A 25,991-nucleotide genomic window follows, 5' to 3' on the forward strand; every position below is an offset into this window, starting at 1 on the left:
AAAAAGGACAAAAATCTCTAACAAATGTCGCAATCAAACTTTTTTACAAGGATACCAGGATGGGAAGCAAGAGAGGACCTCGTGACCAGAACATCAGAGACACTAGCCCATGGAAAACATCAAATAAATAAAAAGAAGAGAGACCTGGCTGCAGTTCACAAAAACACACAAAGAAACAGTTAAAGTACTGGAACAGAAATCCGTCTCTATCGAGGTGATGGAAGGGTTAAAGTGTGAAGCCAGCACCTCATCTCTCTGACATCTGTTCTGGCTCGGCATGTGTGGCTCCGATGGAACTGTAATACTGACATTTATTTACAGGAACATTCTGTGCTCACATTCAGACAAATGCAACAGAATGCATGGACGTGGAACATCCTCGTCAGGCCGAGTCAAACGCCTGCTCTGATCCGATTGAAGACAGAGACCACCGTACTGTACCGCACTGTACCGCACTACCTTAGAATACACAAGATAAATGACCGACAAAAGCAGTGTATCGACCCAAATGTGTCATTTATTATTACTGTACACTATGTACAGCACATCATTGTCTATAATATCAAAACAGAATCCAGGGAACTGTATTCAGTTGGTTTAGTTTGAACTCTTCCATCACCAACATTCAGTATGAAACCAAACTGAAGAGTCACATCACTTCTTCAGGGATACACACTGAGAGACCACGGCACATTTAAACAGACTTACACGTGAAACAAAAGCTCGGTAGATCATAGTGATGGTGCAGGAGCTCGACTCTCTTCTGTCTCCGCTGGAGCGTCCCTCTCCTTGGTGTCTGGGGTTTTGTCCGACTCCAGCTCAGAGCCGAAGGTCAGTGTGGACACCCTGTGGCTGAGCCGCTCCAGGACGAGATCAGCAGTGCAGGTAAGACTATGCTGAACAGACAGAGGAGTAAAATAACACCACATCAGATGAGATACACAGTACGTGGGGGGGGGAGTGGGGAGTTGTGTTAAATATGAATGCACCAGAGTAACAGAGCTAGGATCGCAAATGTTCAAAAATTGATTTTGGCGACAAATTATTCTTTGGGGGTTGTTTGGCTCATTTTTCAATTTCAACGGCTCAGTGACAGAGAGAGATGCCACAAGATGCATCAAACAACCTCATTTTAATCAACATTTGGAATTTATTGTTTCGTCAATTTCAGGGATCACAGATCAGAGGGAGACCAGATGGACACACGCCTGTACTACCAGTTCAGTCAACTCTGCTGGTGACCAGTAGGGGGCAGCAATCATTTGACTGTATTTTTCAATCCAGTTTGAATTCACTTCTCCAGTAGAAGTTACATATTTTCTTCATGTGGTAAGCAGATGAGATCTGTGCTCTAGTTCAGTGATACTGATGTAACTGAACTGAACTGATCAGAGTCTTTGTGCTACACACCTGTAGGATGTGCAGTCCCTTCACTGTGAGGACAGCCAGCTCCCGCAGACCGTCCCCGGTCAAGTCTAAGTAGATGATGGACAGCAGAGGACTCTTGAAGCTCCGCCGCCACTGCAGCTGGAACTGTCCGCACCCCGCCGGGTGGAACTTGTAACACAGAAGTTCCTGCGGGGCCGACAGGTGGATAACGCCGTTATCATTAACACCTCACCACGTCAGAGAAACAGTTCCAGCGTGTTTAATTCCCCTGGACCTACTGCATATGTCCTTTTACTTCAGGGGGAAGGCTGGCGATATTCTATATGTTTCTTTTGTCAACAAATCCCAGGACAAGTCCTTCTTCCTTTGTGACACACTCACTTCAGTGCAGCACTGTTGCACTGTGGGACATTTGTCTTCATGATGATGAACGGGATCACTGTCCTGCGGCAGCTGTATTAACCCATGGATACAAATCGTCCCCAACAGATGCTATATTTCTTTCTGTTTGAGTTATGTTTTTTCATTAGCTACTATGAACACCTGTTTTAAGGAAATGATTGGGCCTTATTAAGGGGCAGTAAGCGATTCTAAAGCAATACACATTTTGTAAAAATCAGCGTTGGTCCAATAGCTGTTGGTTCTGTGTATGCGGCAGAAAAGAAAACGGGTTTCCGGCTCAAACCGAAAACAAATCCCAAGGCTCGGGTCGCACCACACAACACTGTTTGTAGTTTGTAACATCACGCGTCAGCAGGTGGCGCTGAAACTCAGGGCTTTGGGACTCTTGCTCCCATACCTGACCAGAACAGTAAAATAACAACAACAACAACAAAGAGAGAGACAAGCTTTCTCAAGAATCACTTACTGACCCTTTAGATGGAAAATAGAGAGATCCGTGTCTCCACTAATAACCAGTGGGATGGAGCTGAATCAGAAAATACTGAGACAGAGAGATGGACTAACACATTCTGTATGTTAATAAGATTAACATACAGAATATCACCATCTGAACCCATGAATGTCTCTTAATAAAGAGACGCACTGACCTGTCCGTATGTGCCCAGCAGCACCTCCTTCTGTCCGTCAAAGTCCAGGTCAATGACTAGAGCACACAGCACTGCATCCCACTGGTCGCTCCCTGAGAGGCACATAGAGCGAGACAGACCACACTCCTGGACGTCTCTGCCAGAGCACAGACCAACAATCAACAACTACGGAAGTCAGAAAGTCGTGATTATTCCACTGAAACAACAAGTCGGTCTGGTTCTGACCTGTAGACAACTGCCATCTCAATGGTACTGGTGACCAGGAGGTTGTAGCCCTCCATCTCCACACCTGAAAGAAAAGACAAAGCACCAACGCTGAGGGTCGCCGCATATTCAAGAAGAGACAAACGACGGCAGAGCAGTGACCTACCCGTGTCTGCACTTGGCTGGTGGGGGGAGGTGTGGCAGCTCAGAGGGAACAGCAGCACTGCCGAGATTGGACTGTCGAACTGCACCCGCCAGCTTTGCAAGACCTCTGATGACAGAACAAAAAACGCTGCAACATTTACTATAATAATGGACAGTCATATTATAACATTTAGTTTACATGGTCAGATTTAATACCAACATGTATTCCTCAACACTGTCCACTACAGTGTGAGAAAAAAAAAATAATTCGGCACAGATGCAATAGTGTTTACATAATTCATCCCACTGTTGTAATGTGCAAAAGAAGTCCAACTGTGTATCTAATGAAATGAGGTCAGTTCTGTGACACACATTATAATATGACATGTACAGTAACTAAGATTTGACTTCCTCACCTGTTCACCATGATGCTGGCACAGGTGATTCTAATGTAGTCTAACATCTTTTTATAATGCACTTGATTTACTGTTCAAATTATTCATATGTATTCACTATACAGCATCCTCACACACTCATACAACAGAATGAAACAGATCTAATTAGTGTATGCAAACTGCACATAAATGTTAACTATTGGAAGGAGATGCATATCCTGCGATACCCAGTATATACCACAAATAGGCAAAGCTAACTTTGTTTTATTTTATTAATGATGAGGCAATACAATATGATCACAAATATTTTTGATAGATATAAGTGTCTATTGTCCTATAAGATGCAGAGATACCAGAGTGATTTCTACATGGTGTCACTCATCATATGATATCATATGATGGTGGATAATCTTCTGATCAATATAAGATTTAGACTGCAGAGATATTTTGGGAAATTAGTTTTTTGGGACCATGTTTTTGTTGACCTTGACCTTTGACCCATCAGCTCCAAAAGTTAATCATCCTGACATCCCAATTATTAATCCCACTAAGTTTGATGACATTTCATGCGTTGTTGTTGATCAGGGTAACGGATGTCAACACAGGAGTCTGGTCAGACAGAAATGTGTCACAGTGAAACCATGACACTGTGTTTCACTCACCTGGCCCGGTCTGGTCCACCACAGCCAGGCCAACGCAGCCGTTCTGACAGCCGAATGCTGAGATCCGCCGTCCGCCAGCTACACTCAGCATGTCCAACCACAGCACGCTGCATGGGGGGAGGAGAAACGACATCATGGAAGGAGGAGAAAGGAGAAACGACATCATGGAGGGAGGAGAAAGGAGAAATACAACATGGAGGGTTAGGAACTCTGCAAACACTTCGTTTGTATGATGTAAGACTAAAATATTGGCTTTCTTTGCTATAATGAGTGTTTGTTTTAAAAAGATTGTTCACATGTTATGACTAGATATGTTTCATAGTATTAATGACATAGTTATTACTGCATACAAAATTATACAATTATATTTGAAAAATAGAAACATTCGACTTTATCTTCTCATATCACTAAGTTTTATGTCTCGATGATAAAATAGTTACCTATGTTATTATAAATAACTTTAGCGATTTTTCTGACAGATATTGTGATTTGATTTGCAATTATAATAGTGCGCACACACACCCACTGAAAGAGAGCGAGATGTGCTGAAGAGAAGAGCAGTAGATGAACACACGGTGACGGTGTTGGCAGTCTGTCTCTTTAATGAGGGAACAGTCCTGGTGTAGCTCCCTGTGTGATACAGGTTGGTGGTGTTGCCTCGGGACGTAGCGACTGAATGCTTTGCACAAAACCTTCTTTTGTTGCTCATCTGTCGGCTCAAACCAAAAACACTCCTGTATCACCGAATAGCGGCTTTTCTTCAGGACTTAATTATCAAACGTTGCTTCTGGCTCCGCTAATGCAATGTTATTATTTGGTTTCACTTGTTGGGTGGATCCAGTTGCAAGTGGATCCAGTCGCCCTCCAGTCGCCCTTGGCAACTTCTGATTGTTGAGAATGACTAGTATGTGCGCAGCACGGCATTTCTGATTGGATGGCACGACTGTCACACTGACAGCAAAGTATAAACCCTGCGTCAGATGCGCTGCATTTGCAAATCGCGCGGTTTCAAATCGCGATTTCGATTTGAAAATGATTAATCGTTCAGCCCTACACCACACACACAGCTAAGGCAGCTCAAGTGCAAACAGACTCACTTGCTGGGCAGTTGCTGTAGTTCAGGGAAGAGTCTCTCCACCGGCTGCTCCTCAAACTGGTGGAGCGAGGCGTTCTGTTGGACACAGTGGAGTCAGGATGAATGATGCTTTCAATGTAGGTTGCGATTTGGCGCCATACAAATAAAAATTGATTGATTGATTGATCTACCTCTTTGTACAGGTGGATCCTCTGGTCGTGGCCGCTGAGCAGAAACACTGTCTCAATGCCGCCGGCGTCACACTGCACTCTGACACAGAGAGAGAAGACACTCTGTCATGATACTGTCTGGGAGATGCTGACAGATGTGACCCCACTGATAACATTCAGGAATACTCACAAAACAATCTCATTTACATGTCACCGTGTACGAGCCATTCATGCACCACTGCTGGGAGCAGATGAAACAGTGATGCCAGTGAAACGTGGGGAAATAACAGTAGTTACAACTTGTGGAAACAGATCCATAGCAGTAGATTTACTGTGATGAGATTCAATTCATAATCCATTCATTGCAAAAATAAAAATAATCACTAAGTAAGGTCAAAGTTAACTAGAATATAAGAAATGAAAAGGAGATCAAAGACTGACACCAATGTTATAAATATTATAAAGGACTCAATCCTGGGTCGACAGTAACTACAAGTGGAATGTAACTGCTTTATTATAATCAATAGTCACTTCAATCAAGTACATTGTACTTACCACATGATAATCAGCTGCAAATTATTTGTGAATGACACAATTTCAATCTACAAGCTCATAGAGTTCATGTTTTATAAGCATAGTGAACACTGATGTATTATATTTCCAGTGGAACAGATGTCCATAATACATCTGCTACATACTTTCACTGGAATGTCAGTCCAGTATGTTGTCACTATCTAGCTGGGTCTGAAAATCCTGGGTTAACTACAAAGTCATCAGTGTGAAAGCGGACTCACTCTGTGTGGTACAGCTGGAAGGGTGTGAACTGCAGTTCCAGGTTCAGACAGCTTTCTATTCAGAGAGGCACATGGGCAGTCAGCAGGGGCAACATCTGTAAGAGGGAGGACCCAACACATCTGGACACTGCTTCACTCACGCGCAATGGACTCCAGGTTGAACTCAGAGCCGGGCTCATAGTCACAGTAGATGTTCAGGAACGGAGTGGCCTTGTCCCCAGAGTCCTGCAGGTGGAAACATTCACAACACACTGCTGTAAACTGCACACACGTTGGTGACTGCTCTACTGTTTCATATGAAAGTACCTTTATGAAGGTGATGCCCACCACCAGGCCTCTGTTGGGTGGAGACTTGTTGAAGGCGTCAATTGATACAATTTCTGCATCAACTAGAGAAAGAGAACACACGTGGACGAGTGTCAGGACAAAGACACTCAAATAAAATCCATTGAGCATTCTGTAAACTTCAATTATCAGTGTGTCATCTGTGAGGTTGAAGCAGAAAATACATTTTCCCTGAAATCAGCACATTTTGAAACGCAACATTTAGCCTATAGAAGAGCAGTGGCATCAAATGGAAATACTCAAGTTAAGTAAAATACCTCAGATTTGGACCTGAGTAGTACAACGCCTTACATGGACTCACTCAGAGAAGAGGCACAGTGTATGAACATAACGCACTGGGACTCTACACTATCACCATGACAACACCAGTCCACAGTAAGGGGGCAGTGAGAGGACAGTGAAGGGGTAGACAGTGAGGGGGCAGTGAGGGGGGGGCAGTGGGAGAACCGACAGGGGACATGAAGTGAGGGACCAGTGAAGGGACAGTGAGAGGACAGACGGGGACATGCAGTGGGGGACAGTGAGGGACATGCAGACAGGGGACAGTGAGAGGACAGACGGGGGCATGCAGTGGAGGGGACAGTGAGGAACATGCAGACAGTGAGAGGACAGACAGGGGACATGCAGTTAGGGCACAGTGAGGGGGCAGACGGGGCATGCAGTGAATGGGAAGAGGGGATAGTGAGGGCAGAGTGAGGGGACATGCAGTGAAGGGGCAGAGAGGGGACCGTGAGAGGACAGACAGAGGACATGCAGTGAGGGGGCAGTGAGAGGACATGCAGTGAATGGGAAGAGGGGATAGTGAGGGCACAGTGAGGGGACATGCAGTGAAGGGGCAGAGAGGGGACCGTGAGAGGACAGACAGAGGACATGCAGTGAGGGGGCAGTGAGAGGACATGCAGTGAGGGGGCAGTGAAGGGACAGAGACGGGACAGTGTCTCGGTCCGTACCTGGGATGTAGGTGAACTGCACCTCCTTGGCCACGGGGCGGATCTTGTGCTGCAGCTCCTGGTACCTGAAACAAACCACCTTCCCCTTGAGAGTGGCCGCCAGCAGCTCGTGCTCTCCGGCCTGACTCAGCCCGTAGATGTTGCTCTGCGACGGGAAGCGGCTGAAGCTGTCCTCCGCGAAGGGAAACAGCTCGCGGAACATCGTGCAGGTGACCGTTTGAAAAGATGAGTCACAAGTTGAACGTATTCATGGTCGTTTTTGGTTTCTGCTCTGCTCTCACGACTCGACTCACGACTCCTCAAGCAGTGCACACGGGAGGCGGAAGTGTCAGTCGTTCCTTTCACAATACAGCTCACACTCGACCAACACTCGGTGTCGCTGTACGCTCATTTTATTTTGAAGACAGAAATGTCTTATTTCCAGGTTTTTTCGGACTGATTCTAAATAACTTTACACAAATAAAATGGAGCAAAACATCCGGATTTGAGCGGAGCTGCGTTCACAATAATCGGACATATTGCTTTCAGTAGTCCTAAACGATCCAACATGTATTGTGTCAGGACAAAAAGCGCGATAAGATTGTATGTATCACCCTACAAGGTTTCTTACTTCTTTAGAATCTTTGTTTCGGATAAACGGTCCGACAATAGAAGTAAAATAATCATTTGCACGACTGTGACGGAGTGAAACGTTTGGATTTACACAACCACCCATTACCCTGTAAGGCAACATATGCTTTTCTTCTTCATGATGTCAATTGATGACAGATTCGACACATCACGTGTATACTCTGCCACCCAGCGGTCACTGTCTGCTTGTTCCAAACGACATCTACCAGAAGACGGACACATTTACAAAAAACTCTAAACACAAATGCCTTCATTTATCATTGGCGACACCATGTGCTCATTCAGAAAGCACAGCATTCAATATAATTGACTCAAGTCATCACAACTGGAACACAATTATCACACAATTCCACAGGTGGAAACACTGGAGTCACAATTGTTCACACACCAATCAGAACATACTCAGACAGAGAGTTGCTATGGAGATAGGTATTCTGTTTGTGAGATGACATTACTCTGACAGGGCGAAATACTCACTCTGTCAGGACCGGGGTTAGGCAGATTGTCTTGGGATGCCATGCACTGACCACCTGTTGATCTGTGTAACCGTCTCTATAGGTTATTAATCATTACAGTCTTTTTTGTTGTCAGAAAGGAAATGATGATACTGTATTCTACAGTACATTATTGTAAGGAATAAAAATAGTTCTAAATGTATACATTGGTTGTGTCTTAATATTGTGTTCATCCCTTCCAGTAAAGAGTTGTTGTTCAGGGGGAAACCCACAGTGTCATTCATTACAATAACAGGTTTTTATGGAAGTGATTTGAATTGATCTCAGTGTTTAATGTCAGTTACATTTTTTGATTAACTGAAACTAACAAACTTACGGAGTCTCAGAGTTCAACAAAATGTGTCCACAGGTGTGGGAACGGAAAACAGATATTCTCAGCAGAACAGGTATCAAACATAGGAGCCAACAACCACACAGACGAACAGACTGAGACGAAGAGAAGCACAGAGACTAAAGAGACACAAGGAGGCACAGGTGATGGGAAACAGGACCTACTACAGCAACCTCTAAAGATATGAGTCAAACAGGAAGATACGGATGATTCAACAAGACGACATGTAGTTTTCTTTATCGAATTGATCATCTCAACGAATAAAACACAACATTATTGTATGTGAGATTCATTACAAACACATAAAGAAATCTTATCACGTTTCCATGAGGGCTACCTATCATTCATTCAATGTCCACCAGATGTCAGTGGAAACTTACTCATCATGTTAAACTGACTGCGGGGGAGCAGAAGAAAGACATGAAGTGAAATTCATTTCAATGAATATGATTTTAATTAGGGAAAAAATCAATCCATTATAGTTTCTGGATTTTAATGTGCTGACCTTTATTTCATTAAAAATCAACTTGGATACTTTTTTAATAGTTGCTTCCCTGATCATTGTTCCTGATTGTGTGTGTGTGTGTGTGTGTGTGTGTGTGGGGGGGGGGGGGGGGGGGGGGGCAGGTCACCCTCCTCCCAATGAGTTCAAAAAATACATTGATGGAAGCAAATGTATACGTCCACTTCAACAAGAAGAATGTCTTTTTATACTATAAATGATAACTGCTGTGGTTTCCTTCAGGAATGACACAATCCAAACTTTTTATCATTTTGCACAGACTCTTCCCTCGTCTGAAATATGAGCAACATGGGGTAACAGGAGATGTTGGGAGACACCCACAATCCAGGGATGAGCATCATCTTCAACTCAGCTGAAACTTCACCTCATGCCCATTTCTACCTGCCGAATGATCTCTGTTTCATTGTTTCCACACAGGACTCTTCATAATTCACTGAAAGATTAAGACTGTGTAACATGTAAGACTGACAACCATGCAGAAAAACTATGTGAATTATGTGAAATTGAGGTGCAAGTAGATGACGAAGCAATCCGACCTTCCACTGGATTGATTACATCGATAACCTGTGACAGAATAGGTTATTCAAGACACCAAATAAACGTAAAGGACGGCGACAGTGTCGTCACTCGGAGGCCAGGAAAAGTCTGACAAACCAGTTACAATAAATAACAGTAAATTACTGTTTAATAATTTGAGAAATTTGATTGCCATCTATTAAACTTTACCAATACAAAGCAAATAGATACAAATTACGGCAAAGGAGCTTATACTTGATTGTACAAGGGATCGTCATCAGTGAGACATGACTGTCTGAGTACTCACTCTGACCAGCAGTGTTCACAGTCACAGAGTGATCCACATCTACAGTTTCTTCAAACACAAACAGAACACAGGGCGTTTCTCCACTTGAAGTGTATATATATATATAAATAAATAGGCCTATATATGTATAAAGAAAAGTACTGAAATAAAATAACTAACAAGAAAACTAATAAGTTAAATGAAACCCAAATTTAAAAATAGGAAGGGCATTTCAGGGAAATATATGTCATCCACTTCTCCCAAATTTCTAGAAATTTACTAACTTGGAGTTTCATGGAGAAAGTCATTATTTCCATTACAAAGAGTTCATAAATGATATGATGCCAGTCCTGTACAGGTTGGGGCTTGAGCCATTTCTTTGTGATTGCTTAATATTATAATAATACAATAATAATATTTTAATTCATACAAATACGTTTTTAATAGTTTAATTCTGTATGAACATTACGGCAAAAGGGAAGGACCTGTGGACAGGACCAGAACAAGTGGAAGTGATTGGCTTCCTGACAGATGAGAACAGGTGTAATAAAAACCTACTGAGACTTCTCCATGTGCTCGAACGTGATCTCTTCAGATGAAATTCACAATATTTTGACCAGGCCTCCTCAGTAATGCCACAATTAGTTTCCCTTTCACATTTTTTGTTTCATGAATGTGGTACTTGTTAGAGTCCCTTGTATAGTCTTGAAATAAGTCTGAATGTCATGAATCTTTCCTATAGGCACTAAAAAAAGTTTTGAACACATTTGAATAGAAAACACCTTTTGAGTCGCTAACATAAAACTATTGATGTGATGGCGTACCTGAAGAAATCACTATTGTTAAAGGGACAAATAATTTCAGTCAGTTTGAATGAAGCTTTATTAACAACTTCACTCATTATATTCATGTTATATCAGCTGAATATAGATAACTGACATCTCCGTATGTTTTGAATTTTGATTGAAGTGATTTACTGAGAGGGTTGGACAGTCATAAGGTCATATTTAACATGGGGCAGGTAAAACCTTGGTTATTGCACCTTCACTGCAGAGGCGAAACGTCTGACACTTGATTTTTGTGCAATAACTTCAACCACCAAATACAACAAAACATTGTAAAGCCAAAAAGATGAATCAAAATGTGATCATCATCAACCTTAAAACAACACTTGATCTGCAGTTGGGGTTTTTTTCAAAGCACTTGAAGCTGTTTTTGCCTATTTGATAAATGTTTATTCACTCTTTGGATTCTTGCACTTTGGGTCATATCTTCATGGTTGAATGCACTTATTGTAAGTCGCTTTGGACCAACGTGTCTGCTAAATGAATGTAATGTGATGTAATGTAATCTAATCCTACAACAGCAGCAGCAGCCAATATATTTTTTGGGGGCGATATGAATTCTACAGGTTTCTGCTTCTGTCGTCCACAGTGTGTCTTACCGTGTCCAGTGTGGTAGGCCGGGGTCAAGCAGAAGGAGGTGCGGCCCTGGGAGCTGCTGCTGCTGCATGTTGTGACAGTTCAGAGGTGGCAGTGTGCTACACCCCCACTTCTACTAATACCATCTGCTAATCCATCTGCAGGATTACTGTCCACTGTAATCACTCATCCTCAACACTGACACACCTCACACTGCAACTCCTGACTCACTACACACACACACACACACACACGGACGCACACACACGCACGCACAACTACGCATCATGCATAGAGAAGTTTATTGTGGCTGTAGTTTTTTTAATGGTGTGTAACATCAGGTTCACCGTCACTCTGTAGTTTATCAGTCATCATCTTTATTGAGACATGATAATCATGATGAGGACTTCATTTGTGTAGCACCTTCATGCAGAAACAAAACACCTATAGAGCTTTTCAACACATGGTTAAAAACAAAAAGAGAAATCATAAGTCACAATTAAAGCTGTGATACCAAGTGTTTTTCAAAGTAAAACTTGTGTGCTTCTTCATAATTCTACTTCACCCGTCACCACATCTCAGAGGGAAATGTTGTATTTCTTTACTCAGATTAAGAATTTATATGAAGAAGCATGATGATCTTTTATACTAGACCACATTTCCTTGTTTGTTTGCTGTTTGTGACAGCAGCATCTGGTTTGGGACCTAACTGTATCAAATAGTCTTTTTGTGAAACCAGTACTTTAACCCACGAGACTTTGAGTGGGTTTTGCTCCGTGTGCAACGTGGTACACCAGTGCCACCTCTATTACTGTAACTGTGGTTTTATTATTCAGGATTTCACTCATGTGAACGATCTGAACAGAGAGAAAGAGAAAAGTCTTCCACAGTTAAGGTGAATAAAATCAGGAAGCAGCTACACCAGATTTCTTGTGGGAAACACTGGGAACATCCAAAAGAAAGGCAGTGGAAGATATCAAATAAAATCACAGTAGGAGCTGATATACACGATGAAGGTGCTGGATTATCAGAGGCGACATTACTGCAACAAGTAAAAGCCTGTAAAGGTTCTGGTAGCCCGTTCATTTATTATCTAAATAGACCAAAATCTTGCCTCATTCTAAACAGACTGTATCTGTTACTACAGACTTTAGAGGTTCCCTGACACAAGGAGAAATGCAGAAGTAAACTGACGTGTGATGGAGCATGATGTATCAGCATGACCACATGATATTCAGGTCTGGCCAGACCAGATTTATAACTTCATGGTCGTGATCGGTTTGGAAAGACAGTCACACGACAGAACTCTGTGACAACCTCGCCGCCGCCGCCGGCCAGCGCGACGCCCTCCCCCGGCTCTGCGGACCCTCACGCCACCTGCAGCCCGTTTCCGTCTCCCCCCAGCTACGGTTGGGTCCTGAAGGCATGCAGGAATCTGAGGATGAGACTGTGCTTCACCCCCAGCCCTTAGTTCCTTCCTTTTGGATACCAGGCGGGGCTGTTCTGGCCCGAGAGGACAAAGGTTCAGGTCATTCTGCGGCCACTAGGTGGTGCCTATTCTGTTTGTGTATACTTGATTACCAATCCATTTCCTGTCGGTGGCCATTTTTTTTGTTTAGAGCAATTCAGTTTGTGTAGTGAAAGCATCTTCATCCATCCTGTTTTGGGAGCAGCGTCTTTTTACTCCCTTCTCATGCCGTCAATATAAATCCGTCATTAAATTGACTACTACAGTGTGTGGAGGAGTTATCTGTCTCTTTGACGAGGGCGGAACAGATATTGTATTGCAGGATCAGACAAAAACAAAACAAAGACAAAAAAAGAAATGCTCCTGACAGATTTGTTTATGACAAACAGTTATCTATTATTGTTGATAAAACACATAATCAGCACTGTACCAAATGATTTCCAAATGAACATTAAAGGGGCAGTAAGCGTTTTTGGAGAAAGGTTGATTCGAACCGCGAGGCCAAAACCCCCAAAAGAGTCGTCGCATCTGTCGATAGCACGTCTCTGAAGGTCCTGAGTGATGCTCACAAACTGCACACAGAGCTGTGAGGTGCGGTCCCCGCCATTTCTTTGGTTTTCAATTTACAGAGCCAGGACTGCCCCGAAAAATCTTTGAGGGAATATTCACTGATTTTTACAAAATGTGTATTAGATTAAAATCACATACTGCCCCTTTAATGTGCAATTGATTAATTTTGAAGTTGACACTTTTGGTCAATCTGTACAAAAGACAGTGTAAAAAACCGCCTGTATACTTCTATGTGCAAATCCTCATCCTGGAGCAGTGACTTCCAAGGGCGTCCAGATCTTCATGTTTATCATCATTTCTCAGTCTTTCATTCTCTCTTTCAGTTTTGAAGGACCTTGCTGCGACACCAGACAGGTAACGCCTCCTGCTGATCAGGACACAGAGCAGGTGTAGTCGAGGATCCTGCCTGGATCCACAAACCCAATATGTTTACAGGTGTTCGGCTGCACCGTCCTCCCTCGGTCACATTCACTGACACAGGTCAAGGTCACCGGGGGCTTCATGATGACTCGGCAGGCCGAAGGTGCTCGCTCTTTCATTGGTCATATCTCACAGCATGTCGATTGTCTAATAAAACCAGGACCTGAAACCACCGTGTGTGTGTGTGTGTGTGTGTGACTGTGTGTGACTGTATCAGCCTAACTGGGCTAGAAGGGGGTTGGTGGGTTGGTTAGTGTCAGTCTGTGCTGAGCTGCTGGTGGCACCTGGTTTCCACAGAGGAGATTACTCTGTGTGTGTGTGTGTGTGTGTGTGTGTGTGTGTGTGTGTGTGTGTGTGTGTGTGTGTGTGTGTGTGTGTGTGTGTGTGTGTGTGTGTGTGTGTGTGTGTGTGTGTGTGTGTGTGTGTGTGAGTGATTGGGGTTGACAGCAGCCTCTGTACTGTTGGCCGGCCTGCAGATTTAGCCGACCTGTTTTAGACACTGTAATCTGGATTAACTGCAGCAGTGTGTCATTGGGGACGAGGAGCGGAGCCTCCCCCACCCTCTCTCCCTTCACCTGCTTCTCCCGCCTCCCTCACATATTCCGTCCCTCTGTCTTCCTGCTCCCCCTCCTCCCTTCCTCCCCCTCTGTCCACCTGACCCCATCTTCATTTGCTCTCCTCCTTATTCCACATCTCCCTGAGTTTCCAGGCCTCCGTCAGCCTACAGTGTGTTGGACAAACTGTTCAGTCTTAAAATAAAACGCTTGCTTGCATCACTCCATGAGGACAGCTTTAGGGGGGGAGGGCGGTCGGGCAGGGATTAAATCATCTCAGGCCTCTTCCCTACTTCCCTATTTACTGTTGCAGCTGCAGGACGAGCTGTTCCGCTGTTGGGAGAAGACTGGATCGCCATCATCAGTGTTTGCGTAACATTTATCAGCTTTTTTTTATTACACAAAATAAGTCACCCAAGATCACGATTTAAAAAAGACCCCACCACACAATCCACACTTGTGCCAATGACTTCAACGTCTGATCTGAAAGTGACTGCGATGGTTAAACGGAAAAGCCATTTGTAAATACGACTCGATGTCAGAAGCCAGAAAGTGAAGGAAACACATTTGGACTCAATCAAAAACAACTATAAATTTTGAAAAATGAGCCAGAAAAGGTTCATCAGTTTTCGTAGCACGATATAAACCTAAAATGTTTACCACAATTCTCACACCTCCACAGATTATTCCCTCTTATTTGATACCCACACGTCTCAGTCCCTCCTCTGTCGTGTGGCCTCAGCACTGACGACACTGACGTCCAGGAAAACAAAGTGCGACTGCAGGACTCGTGCGTTTCCATGTGAAACACTGTGGTCGCCTTGCTCTCAACCCTCTGTCCAGGTCGCTCCCTCCTTCCATCTTAGGTTCTTCCTGATGCCACACTCTCTGTCCTGTGCTCTTTTCCTCCTCGTCTTCCCTTTTTCCCACTCGACACACCGACTCGTCCCTTTCCCACTTAGCGTGGCTGCAGTTCTCTCAGCCTCCTTTCCGCTGCACCACTGAACAGATTGCTCTGTCTTTCCTCCCTTTATCTGGAGATAAGATACTTACTTTTCAGATAAAGCATATGATGATAAATCAAATGAGCGTTGTCGCTTTTGTGCCTCTGGGTGGTGTGTGTGTGTGTGATTGCAGCATGCAAATATACAGCTGTTTCTTTGTTAAAGACAGTCGACGTGCAGCAGGTGAACTGGTCATCAGCGGATCATTGCATTCCAAGATTTGAAGGAGGACAGATTGACAATTGAGAAGAGAGTAGCATTTGAAAAAAATATTATCACTTGAAAAAGAGCAATTCTTGATTTTGCTCTTTCAGAAGTGATAACAGCTATATACAACAGCCAGGTAAGAAAAGTGAAATATTTCTAAAGAATATATACATCCCAGACTGTTTTGGTCATGCAGACTGTAAATGTTTGCATTATTTATATTTGAACAACTTTCTTTTCATCTGGTATCTTGATCCAAATGGATGAACCTTTCAGTCACATCAGACAAAATCACCTGACCAAAGGCAAACTTAGTGTGAAATCACTTTGTCTCATAGAGCCTGGTGCTCTTCTCCGCGCGTGTCTGCACGTGTCTGCGTGTGCGCGCGTGTGTGTGTGTGTGTGTGCGTGGTGGGAGGGGTCTGCCGGAGCCACTTGCTCCCTCTAATTAGCAGCGTGTGCCGGTGAAGAAAGTCAGTGCGCGAGCTCACAAGGCACAGAGGCACCGGGGGCCACTCACCTGAGTGATGACTGGACTGGGAGCTGGAGAACCGTGTCTCCTGCAGCCGAGCTGACTGACGCACTGACTGACTGACTGGTTGAACACTTCTTTCTCTGGTGATCTCGATCCGGCGCGTCCCGCTCCTCTGTGCGACAGGTTGGTTCCCACTCGTTGCCCCCGCTGAGCTCGGAGGGGCCCCTCGCTCCCCTCGCTCCCCTCGCCCGGTGCGCGGCGTGTCCGAGCTACAAGTCAGCGACAGGACTTATCCGCCTGCTGTAAGGATGATGTCCTACATAAAGCAACCCCATTACACCATGAACGGGTTAAATCTGGCTGGCCCCGGGATGGATGTGCTTCACACGACCGTCGCTTATCCATGTAAGTAAAAACCGTTATATAGAACCTGTGTATAGACTGTACCTTCTTTTTGTCCCTTTCCCCACCATTTTAATTTACGCATTTGTCTCTTTCCATTTACTTTTCAAATATAAATTCCTCCCCATCCGATGCGTAAAAAACGCGCAGGCCAATGCGTAATGCTGTGGACAAACGAAACGCAATGTAAGAGAGTGAACCATTTGAGCCCGTGTACTAATACAAATGCTATAATTATGAATGTTACGTTGATTTGACATGAGGAAAACAGTATTACAGAGTATTTCAGGATGTTTCGTTATGATTTGAAAACAAGTTCATCTTTTTAATTTCCATATTATCTATGAATGTCCCAACGATTCTGCGGTCGGACGTGTAGTGTATAAGTACATAGACCTATTGTGATACAGAAAACTCAAATAATCCGTGTCCTCCCCCAAGTTCAGTGTCAGGCAGCAGGAGACAGAGTTAACGTGTATTTATGTCTCTTCCCTCACGGCGTTGTTGACACGTACAGTCGAACTGAAGATGGAGACACTTGATACATTAAACGGTAAATTCAGGTGACTAAATCTAACACTTGCTCACTCTACTTGTTCTGAAACAAACACACCTGAGCGCAGTGTAGACACATGACTATGACTGTACAAACCATAGTTAAATGAAAAAGTTGTAACTGTATCCCCTTCTCTGGGAAAATTGTTACTCTGTAAAGAAGCGGTGACTGTTATGATCATTTATTGTTATGAGCAAATACTTCTCATCTCCATCTTGGTCCCGAGCAGCTTTTACAGGCAGGATCACAAAGAGTATCTTTATTTGTGTGTCATCCTCACACATACAGCTGGGAAACATCAAAACCCACAATCCAAATGATCACTTAAAAAACTGCCTTTAAAAATAATCGTGCTACACACAATTCACCAATTCTTGTTTGTGCTCATATGTCCCCCCCCACCCTCTGTCACTTGGGGTCCGCAGCCACACCCCGGAAGCAGCGCAGGGAGCGCACCACCTTCACCCGGACACAGCTGGACATCCTGGAGGCGCTGTTCTCCAAGACCCGCTACCCGGACATCTTCATGAGGGAGGAGGTGGCCCTCAAGATCAACCTGCCGGAGTCACGTGTGCAGGTAGGGGCCACGTGACAAGCTTCTCCCTGCAGAGGGAGTATAGCAACATATCCATGTCCTCCAGAGTCGTGGACGATGTCACCACCGTACCCCACTTCTCTGATAATGTACATCGGGCGACACATGATGCTAACGTGTTTTATCTTCTTCTCGGCATCCCCAGGTTTGGTTTAAAAACCGCCGTGCTAAGTGTCGCCAGCAGCAGCAGCAGAGCAGTGGCCAGTCCAAGCCCCGCCCTCCCAAGAAGAAGGCCTCCCCGGTGCAGGAGCCCAGCGCCCCTGATCCTGTTACCAACCCGTCAAGCTCCTACAGCCCCTCCTCTGCCCAGTCAGGCCCCAGCCTGGTGCCCAGCTCCAGCACTGGAAACTCAGCCGTGTCCATCTGGAGCCCGGCCATCTCGCCCCTGCCCGACCCCCTGGCCTCCTCCTCGGCCCCTTGCATGCAGCGGCCCTCACCTTACCCTATGAGCTATGGCCAGCCGTCGGCCTACACCCAAGGCTACGCCAGCACCACCTCCTACTTCACCGGCTTGGACTGCAGTGCCTACCTGTCCCCCATGCACTCGCAGCTGTCGGGCACCGGGGGCGCTCTCAGCCCCATCACTGTGCCCTCAATGGGGGGCTCTTTAAGTCAGTCCCCAGCCTCGCTGTCCTCACAGGGCTACAGCACAGCCTCCTCCCTGGGCTTCACCTCTGTCGACTGCCTGGACTACAAGGACCAGCAGGCCTGGAAACTGGGCTTCACCACAATGGACTGCCTGGACCACAAAGACCAAAACTCCTGGAAGTTCCAGGTGCTCTAGGAAGCGAGACGGTTCAAGTGTGTCAAAGGTGTCCTGTGTGTCAGTGAGTCCCGTGTGAGATAGTTGTTTTATTTTCTGAAGGTGACCTCTGTAGATGAGAGGACAGTCACTACTGCAGCCTGACTGCGAACCACGTCTGTCTCCTCTTCCTGCTCCGTTAATTAAGAGAACTAAAGCCTTTAAAGAGTTTGTGGGAGAAGACACACTGAGCCATGTGTGACTCGGCTACATGAACTCTGCACTCGTTCGTGGTCAACCTGCATCATCATCTAGTGAGAGGAGAACTGCTTCAACACGTCCTTTAGGTCACCTCCTCCTTCGGGGTTCATTTATTTCAAGACGTTTGTTATTGTGTTATTCTACACTCACGTGTGTTACTGGTTGTGTTTAGACCTTTTTGACCGTTTGTGTTACAATGTTAGCCCCTTAGTTGAATCATTCTGATCTGATCTTCTGTTTAAGTTGTGTGACATATTAAAGTGCTTTAGTCCTTACGTTCTGTGCAGTGATGATCATTGTTTGTTTATTGGGCTCATAGTGATGCAGTTGGTGAGGGGTGGGCAGTGTCCGGGTGGTCATCTGGCCCACATGGCTCTCACTGGCCCATCTTGGTTATTTTAGTTGATCTGATTCTGGGAGTGTCCCAATCCTCTTAGCCTCCCTTCAGCAATGCCCTAAGTGAATTAGTTAGGATTATTGCCCTCTCTCCCTCCGTCTCTCACCCATGTCACCCACCTCAGCCTCTTCCTCCCTCCCACCTTTTCCTGGCTCTCTTCTCACTTTTTTCCCCGCTCCATCTTTTTCTATGTTTGTCCATTTTTCCTTTCTGCAGTATCTCTTTACTTGACCTCCACCTGTTCTCTCTCCTCAGGTTGTCTGCCTTTTGCCTCACTTCATTTGTGTCCCACTTATCATGTGCACCCCCAAAATAACGTGTCCAAAAAAACATGTAAGCCATTGACAACAGTGACATTTATTAAAGCCTTTTTACTCCAGTGGTTTTCACGAATCGTTCCATTTCTCACGTGTCCATCAGCGCAGTGGTTCCCCTTCTTTCAACCCGTCCTGGACCCCACCCCCACCACTGCACCCATCTCCCCAACTCCTCTGAAGACTTGGTAATCCTCACATGACCTGGATACTGCCACGCACACTCAACCATGACATCGAATGTCATGTGAAAACATCTGATAGAAGAGTGTAGTGGGACAAACTGAGAGGATTCATTCTCGAGTTCTCATAAAACGCTGCATGTGCAACACAACAAAGACATTCGACCACTCTCTCGTGACTCCCATGATATTGTTTTGAAGGTTTGTGCTTTTAGCACAGTTGTCATAAGATCATCGATAATTGTTCCGGGTCACAAATCTAAATGATATAAATGCTTCACAGCAACTAGAGGAAGTAGTACAAAAGAATAATCACAACTGAGATATTTCTGAACTTATTCTGATCTGATATTTTTTGTTGCATTGTAAATCACATCTGATCTCTGTCCTCACCAATATTTTTCATAACTTCAGATCTGTTGCACGGAGATGAGTAAATGGGGCCCAGAGACATTGCAAAGCATGTTTCTGCACTCGACACTGACCTAATCCCACTCTCCGCTCACTGTAATCCCTCTGCCCTCCCTCTCCGTGGTGTGATTGGTTAATCCCTGTGTCTGTGCGCCCTGGTTGGTTAACCCCTCTTGGAGGTTGCAGCACACTTGTAATCTTCTCCCTCAGCACTGAGAGTTTCAGACAGACATTTGCGCAGTAATCCCACGGAGGAGCAGATGTGGTGGGGGAGGGACGGCACCGAGCAGACCTTGAGGAAGGTGAACGCGGGAAAAGAAGAACGCCGCACGGCCTGAGAAGGAAAGTCTCAGGTCCCTGTTTCACTTGACTCAAACTCATTGGTTAAATCAGGAAGCGTGTTCAAAGGGCCCAAACTCTGGTTGGTACAGGTTACAAACACACACATGCTATTTCAATGCAGTTGGGATTCTAAACGGACTGCTTTCATCAAGCACTTCTCCAGTCCGATTGACACCCAGCGAGGTCGGGCAAAGGGTCGTAACCCTTGTGTTGTCTTCGGGGTCAAGGTGACCCGCCGCCGTGTTCAACAGCAGAAAAAACTCTCTAAATTATCCTTTTTCCACTTGCAATTTGATGACTTTTCCTAGAGTGACCCCAACATTGGAATAAAGTGAAATACTGCCTTGATTCATATTTCCATGTAAGCTGTACACCACCAGGGTACAAAGATGTTCTTCGGGTCATTTTTGACCCGGCAGTTAAAATCACAGTCGCAGTCAGTTACACGCTACAAAATACACACACGCACACGAGCAATTGAGGTTGTGTGTGCTACTGATTGATCCCAGACAGATCTAAAACTTTCTTGCATAGGTACAGCATCACCTTCCCTCGACCCCATACATGACTCAAGATCACAAGACAACTTTGATTTAGAAGAGGAAGAGGTACCCGAAGAAGATGGGGAGGAATACAACCCAGACATGCTCTGGGTTGTATTCCTCCCCATCTTCTTCATGCATCATCTTCAGATGGAGAAGAAATGCCACAAGCTGAAAGAGACTTTTTTGTCAAAGAACAGCAAAACAGTATGGTCCCCATCCCCATATGAAAACAAGGGCAGGGGGGCGGCACAAAATGACACAAAGACGAGCCCAGGGCCCACAAGACATGCTGTTTACCATGCAGGACATTGCCTCAACTCTCTACCTGTTCATCATCAGGGGGTTTGTAGCTGTCAGAGAAAAAAAAACAGTTGCCTAATCCCGTTCAAAATGCAGCAGTAAAATAAAAACTTAACAATAGTGCTGTAAAAACATGCACATGGCCTCTGCTGACAGGTAAGAACACACCAACTGACCGATGGGATCCAGCCCAGGAAACGGATATACAAACCGTGTGTACAGTTGAACCACACGTTAAACTTCTTCATACTGATGAAGTTGACTTAACATGTTGTCATCCAGGAACAGGTCGGCAACCTGAGCTCACCCCCGGTGTTCACTTTCATCTGAGTAAATAAAGACAGTTGGAAGCATCTGGTTCTCTTACATCATTATATTAATATGATGGATTTTTCTACTATTCAGAAAATTAGTGAGATTGAGAGTTTGTAATACTTTGTCCCAAACTGCTCTGCAGTGACACTTCTCTCCATATCTGCATTTTCCCCGAACATTTGAGCTTCAGTGTAAGAAAGAGAGTGTTGTCACCTTCACCAAACTTTCTTTTGGAGAGCAACTTCATCAGAAAATTTTGTACAACAACATACAAACTCACAGCAGCTGGCCTCACTTTGTTTTAACACCTATTTATTACCACCATAATATGAGAAATTTGGAAAATACAAAGATCGGCTTATTCATTCGTCTGAAAATCTCAAGGAATAAGAAAAATATAAAAGAAAACAAAAATGAGGTTATATTGTGTATCACAAATTTTGAGAAAGGGACAGATAATATGGTCAGATTTATAGAGCGCAGACCCTAAACATGCATGTCTGTGTAGTGTGGACAAGTGTAAAGTGGTGAGGACGAGACACATGACGAACAACTGAATAGATGGTAAACCAGCGCCCCCTTCTGGCTGCCGGTGAAAAACAAAGAAGCCCTTCCTGATTTTCTACAACAAATCAGATCACTGTAAAAAAACAACTGACAACCATGTCGACAATATCCGCTGCTATTTCACTTATTGAGGGAGTGGTAAAGGAAAAGATGCTTATGTATGATTTTTATGCTTAAAAAAATAGACACCATATCCACAACGATAATCCATATTCTTAAGCAACCAAGAGATTCTTGTTTGTTGAGTACAAGTGGTTTAGACGATCAGAGCTAACACATCCACACTCCACGAGTCAGAGGTGAGGGAGGTGGTGGGGGGAGTTGGGGAGGGACGGACTGAGTGGGAGGGGGAGTTCAGATGGACAGAGGCCTCGAGACTAGTTTGAATAGCACCCTGCTGTGGAAGTTGCAGCTCCCCTGAAGCAGACTAGCCCCTCGGCCACGTCCCTCTGCACCGGCCGGCCCCCTACCCTAAAAACATCCAACTGAGCTCAACAAACCGAACTGGGTGATGCCTGTTGGAGTATGTGTGCACATGTGGTCTGATCTGCTCAACCTTTTTTACATACACGAAAAAGGTCCCCTAAAAATGAGACTGGACATTGACGTATTTTTCTATCTCTTCGTAATCAGATCACTCTAAATACTATTGAGAAACAGGGGAGACGGGGAGAGAGGGGGTGGGGCAGAGGGAAGGAAGAAGGGCAGGGAAAGAAAAACAAGACATCGGAGAAACATGAAGGAGGGAACCTAAGCGCGCTCTCCACGTATGCGGCGTGCCAGCTGGATGTCTTTGGGCATGATGGTGACACGCTTGGCGTGGATGGCACACAGGTTGGTGTCCTCGAACAGGCCCACCAGGTACGCCTCGCTGGCCTCCTGCAGGGAGACGGGACCCGACAGATGTTAGCAGAGCAATGTTGTGTCTTTATTCATATATTTTGTGTGCACACACACACACACCTGCAGGGCTCCAATGGCAGCGCTCTGGAAGCGCAGGTCGGTCTTGAAGTCCTGAGCGATCTCCCTCACCAGGCGTTGGAACGGCAGCTTGCGGATCAGCAGCTCAGTGGACTTCTGGTACCGACGGATCTCTCTCAGAGCCACGGTACCGGGCCTAAAACATTTCAGAGTGTTACCTGGGGTCATGAATAACTGTGTGTGGGGATTCATTCCTCAAGAATGAAAGCAGCCACTCGTCTGATTTAAGACATGGACAGTGCTCACCTGTAGCGATGGGGCTTCTTCACCCCGCCGGTGGAGGGCGCGCTCTTGCGGGCAGCCTTGGTGGCCAGCTGCTTCCGAGGAGCTTTTCCTCCGGTGGACTTACGAGCAGTCTGCTTGGTACGAGCCATTCTGACGAAGTATCACCTGAATGGAGATATTAAAAAACATGATGACACTGTTGATGGTTCTGTTCACACCCCAAGACGTGTTTAACTGCTGTGACCCTCTCGTCCCAACAACAGTTCCTTTATCCACATCTCTCTAATGATCAGTGCTATTAAGCATTACGACGTTGTAGTATCGTCACAGGAGCTGCTGAGGACTGGTGTCCTTGGTTTAAAGTCTGATGCTCGGAAATGTTCGGCCGTCAGGGAGAACTTCCCCTCCGCTCTGGCAGCAGCACGAACGCACCGCGACGAGCCAATCACGACCCCGCTAACCACGTCGTCATCCTGAAACACACCAATCCGCGGCGTCCCTGTCGTTCGTAAGGACCAATGGTATCGGTCTCTGTGGTGCTGACCACGCCCCATACCGCAGGACGATGGCCGCAGACAGACGAAGCTCCGCCTCCTCGCGCTGACGACGAGCGGGCGACACGGAACTGACATGTTTACACTAAACGTAAAACTTTTGCACACGAGACACTACACCGTCACGTCGGGGCGAGGGGCGATGAGACCCCGCCGCGGGCCGGAGGAGCGACGCAGGAGCGGAGACAGAGATCTGGGCAGAGAAGAAGTCTGATCCCGGGCAGCGGCTCCTCTCCTCTCCTCTCCTGTCCTCCCTCTTCTCCGCTCCTCTTCAGCTCCAACACAACTTCCTGAGCCGAGCGTCGCTCGCGGGGATCAGAGTCTCTGGTCCGACGCGTTCGAGCAGAACGAAACTTACCGAGCGTGAACTGAACGTCTTTTCTTCGCGGGACACAAAGTGTGTTGTGCTCGTCACTGTCAGATGTTTACGATCTCTCTCACAATGGAAGAGGAGCGGGAGCAAGATGGCGGCCGTGTCAATCATCTGTCTCCCACAATGCACCTGACCACAAGTGTAAACACAACTTCAGTTCTTCAGACTTCAGTTCCAACCACGTGCGACAACATCTCTCTCATGAACAGCTTCAGTTCATTGTTACGTTCATATTGTTATGGTTAGTTATTATATATATATTATACACTCTTTACAGAGATGCACAAATACAAACTGATAAGGGACGAATCAGGTTCACAATGTTTACACCCTATACTCAAGAGAAAGGGAAAACATTATTAGGAGCAATGCAAAAATTATAAGAATGACTAAAATACAAACCAGTGACAAAATGCAATATATTATTTGACTCATGGTGGAAAGGAACTGAGTTCATACTTTCAAGTAGACTACTACACAGTATGGAGGTACTTGTACTTAGGTAATTTCATCCTAATCTCTCTCTCTCACACACTCTCACACACACACACACACACACACACTCACTCACTCACTCTCACTCACTCACTCACTCTTCCATCCTGCTCCATTGTAAGTTAGTAGTTATGTAGCAGATTCAGATTATTAACTATAGACAACAAATAAACTCTGTTGGATTATTCTATAGAAGTGTTAACAGTAGCTCCACCTGTAGCTGTGATGTCTACAGTACACATGAAACAGGAAGTTGCTCCTAGTTGAAGGTCCGGTTTGACCCAAACTTCTCAGGCATGATAACAGTCCTGCCCTCAACACACCTACATGTCAATGTCGACCGAACGCCATAGCGCCACCTGCTGTTCTTTACTTTTACAGGTTGACCAGATCCACCTGAAACTTGCTCAGAAAAGCTAAAACACTTTGATGTGATGTACAGAAATCTGTGAGCTTTCGCCTGACGCCCTCCATGTGGCGTGGCTGCAAATTTCTTAAATGTGTTACCATGAAACATCAGACCGAGACATAAAAGTTAAGAGTGGAGAGGATCTGGAAACTGATCTTAAAAGTGTATCTTCAACTCGCTCTCATTCCCACAATTATCATTCTTTATACATCAAAACGTAGGGATTTTGGTGCTCTTCCACACAAAGTGACTGTGGAAGCAAACAGACGTACTTGCACCACTTCTGGCACCACAGGCCTCCAAGTGAGAGGAGCCAACCAACGACTATTCTACCAACACGTTTCAAAGGCCATTGCTCGTGTCTGACAGTCATCATTATGACAGATAATGTAAACACCTATAAACTTAATTATGAAGTCGCATTCATACAGTCCAGAAGCAAAAGAAGAGAGGAAGATGAAGTGATTATTTTATTTCTAAAATATATATATTGTTCATTTTAATAGGTTTGAAACAAAGTCATCATGTGATGTTAAATTGAGTGTGCAACAACAAAACCTTTCCTGCCTCTTACCCTAACCCCATTCAAATTAAATGCAGCATGTAATGATTTAAAAGTGTAAAATCAAAGAAAATACATGAGATGTTACGTTGCTGCCCATCATCTTTGGAATTCCAGGAGACGTGACAATACTGATGCGCAAGCGCCGAAATGATGAAGGGGCTCATTCTAATTGTGTTGTTCGGCACCGAGTTGTCAGCCTCAGACATACCTTGGATATTGTTCTTGTCTTTCCGGGTGGTGGTCTCGGTCAGGTTTTGTATTTTCAGATGTGGTCAAGTAAATCAGTGGGTCACCTCTGTGTCTGCTATAATTCAAATGGGATTCTGAGAGGATTCACTACCTGTCATGTGCGATGAGATCACA

At 45.1% G+C, this 25,991-nt stretch overlaps 3 protein-coding genes across 5 annotated transcripts; 1 reads left to right on the forward strand and 2 right to left on the reverse strand.

Annotated features, from left to right (window-relative positions):
- Nucleotides 1–497: 497 nt before the first annotated feature.
- Nucleotides 498–7,623, reverse strand: kptn (kaptin (actin binding protein)). Its single transcript, XM_035626880.2, has 12 exons — nt 7,178–7,623; nt 6,189–6,271; nt 6,023–6,107; nt 5,883–5,937; nt 5,110–5,188; nt 4,941–5,014; nt 3,844–3,950; nt 2,809–2,913; nt 2,664–2,727; nt 2,439–2,574; nt 1,411–1,575; nt 498–896 (listed from the first exon to the last, which is right to left on the reverse strand). Exons 1-12 carry the CDS (start codon nt 7,377–7,379, stop codon nt 732–734), a joined length of 1,320 nt encoding a protein of 439 aa, XP_035482773.1. The 5' UTR covers nt 7,380–7,623; the 3' UTR covers nt 498–731.
- Nucleotides 7,624–16,086: 8,463 nt separating this feature from the next.
- crx (cone-rod homeobox) lies at nt 16,087–19,429 on the forward strand. Of its 2 annotated transcripts, none has more exons than XM_035625811.2 (3): nt 16,087–16,502; nt 17,481–17,632; nt 17,796–19,429. In XM_035625811.2, exons 1-3 carry the CDS (start codon nt 16,406–16,408, stop codon nt 18,432–18,434), a joined length of 888 nt encoding a protein of 295 aa, XP_035481704.1. In that variant the 5' UTR covers nt 16,087–16,405; the 3' UTR covers nt 18,435–19,429. The 2 variants fall into 2 exon arrangements, with proteins under 2 accessions (XP_035481704.1, XP_047185176.1); XM_047329220.1 differs by lacking the exon at nt 16,087–16,502 and adding an exon at nt 16,520–16,685.
- A 2,325-nt stretch (nt 19,430–21,754) lies between these two features.
- Nucleotides 21,755–25,979, reverse strand: h3f3c (H3 histone, family 3C). 2 transcript variants are annotated; one of them, XM_035625812.2, is made up of 5 exons: nt 25,837–25,979; nt 24,145–24,288; nt 23,254–23,397; nt 22,990–23,143; nt 21,755–22,905 (listed from the first exon to the last, which is right to left on the reverse strand). In XM_035625812.2, the coding sequence occupies exons 3-5, from the start codon at nt 23,379–23,381 to the stop codon at nt 22,777–22,779; spliced, it is 411 nt and encodes a 136-aa protein (XP_035481705.1). In that variant the 5' UTR covers nt 23,382–23,397; nt 24,145–24,288; nt 25,837–25,979; the 3' UTR covers nt 21,755–22,776. The 2 variants fall into 2 exon arrangements, with proteins under 2 accessions (XP_035481705.1, XP_035481706.1); XM_035625813.2 differs by lacking the exon at nt 24,145–24,288 and having other exon boundaries at nt 25,837–25,965.
- Nucleotides 25,980–25,991: the final 12 nt, after the last annotated feature.

This window comes from Scophthalmus maximus, chromosome 2, assembly GCF_022379125.1.
Source record: "Scophthalmus maximus strain ysfricsl-2021 chromosome 2, ASM2237912v1, whole genome shotgun sequence".
In the NCBI taxonomy this organism is placed as follows: Eukaryota; Metazoa; Chordata; class Actinopteri; order Pleuronectiformes; family Scophthalmidae; genus Scophthalmus; species Scophthalmus maximus.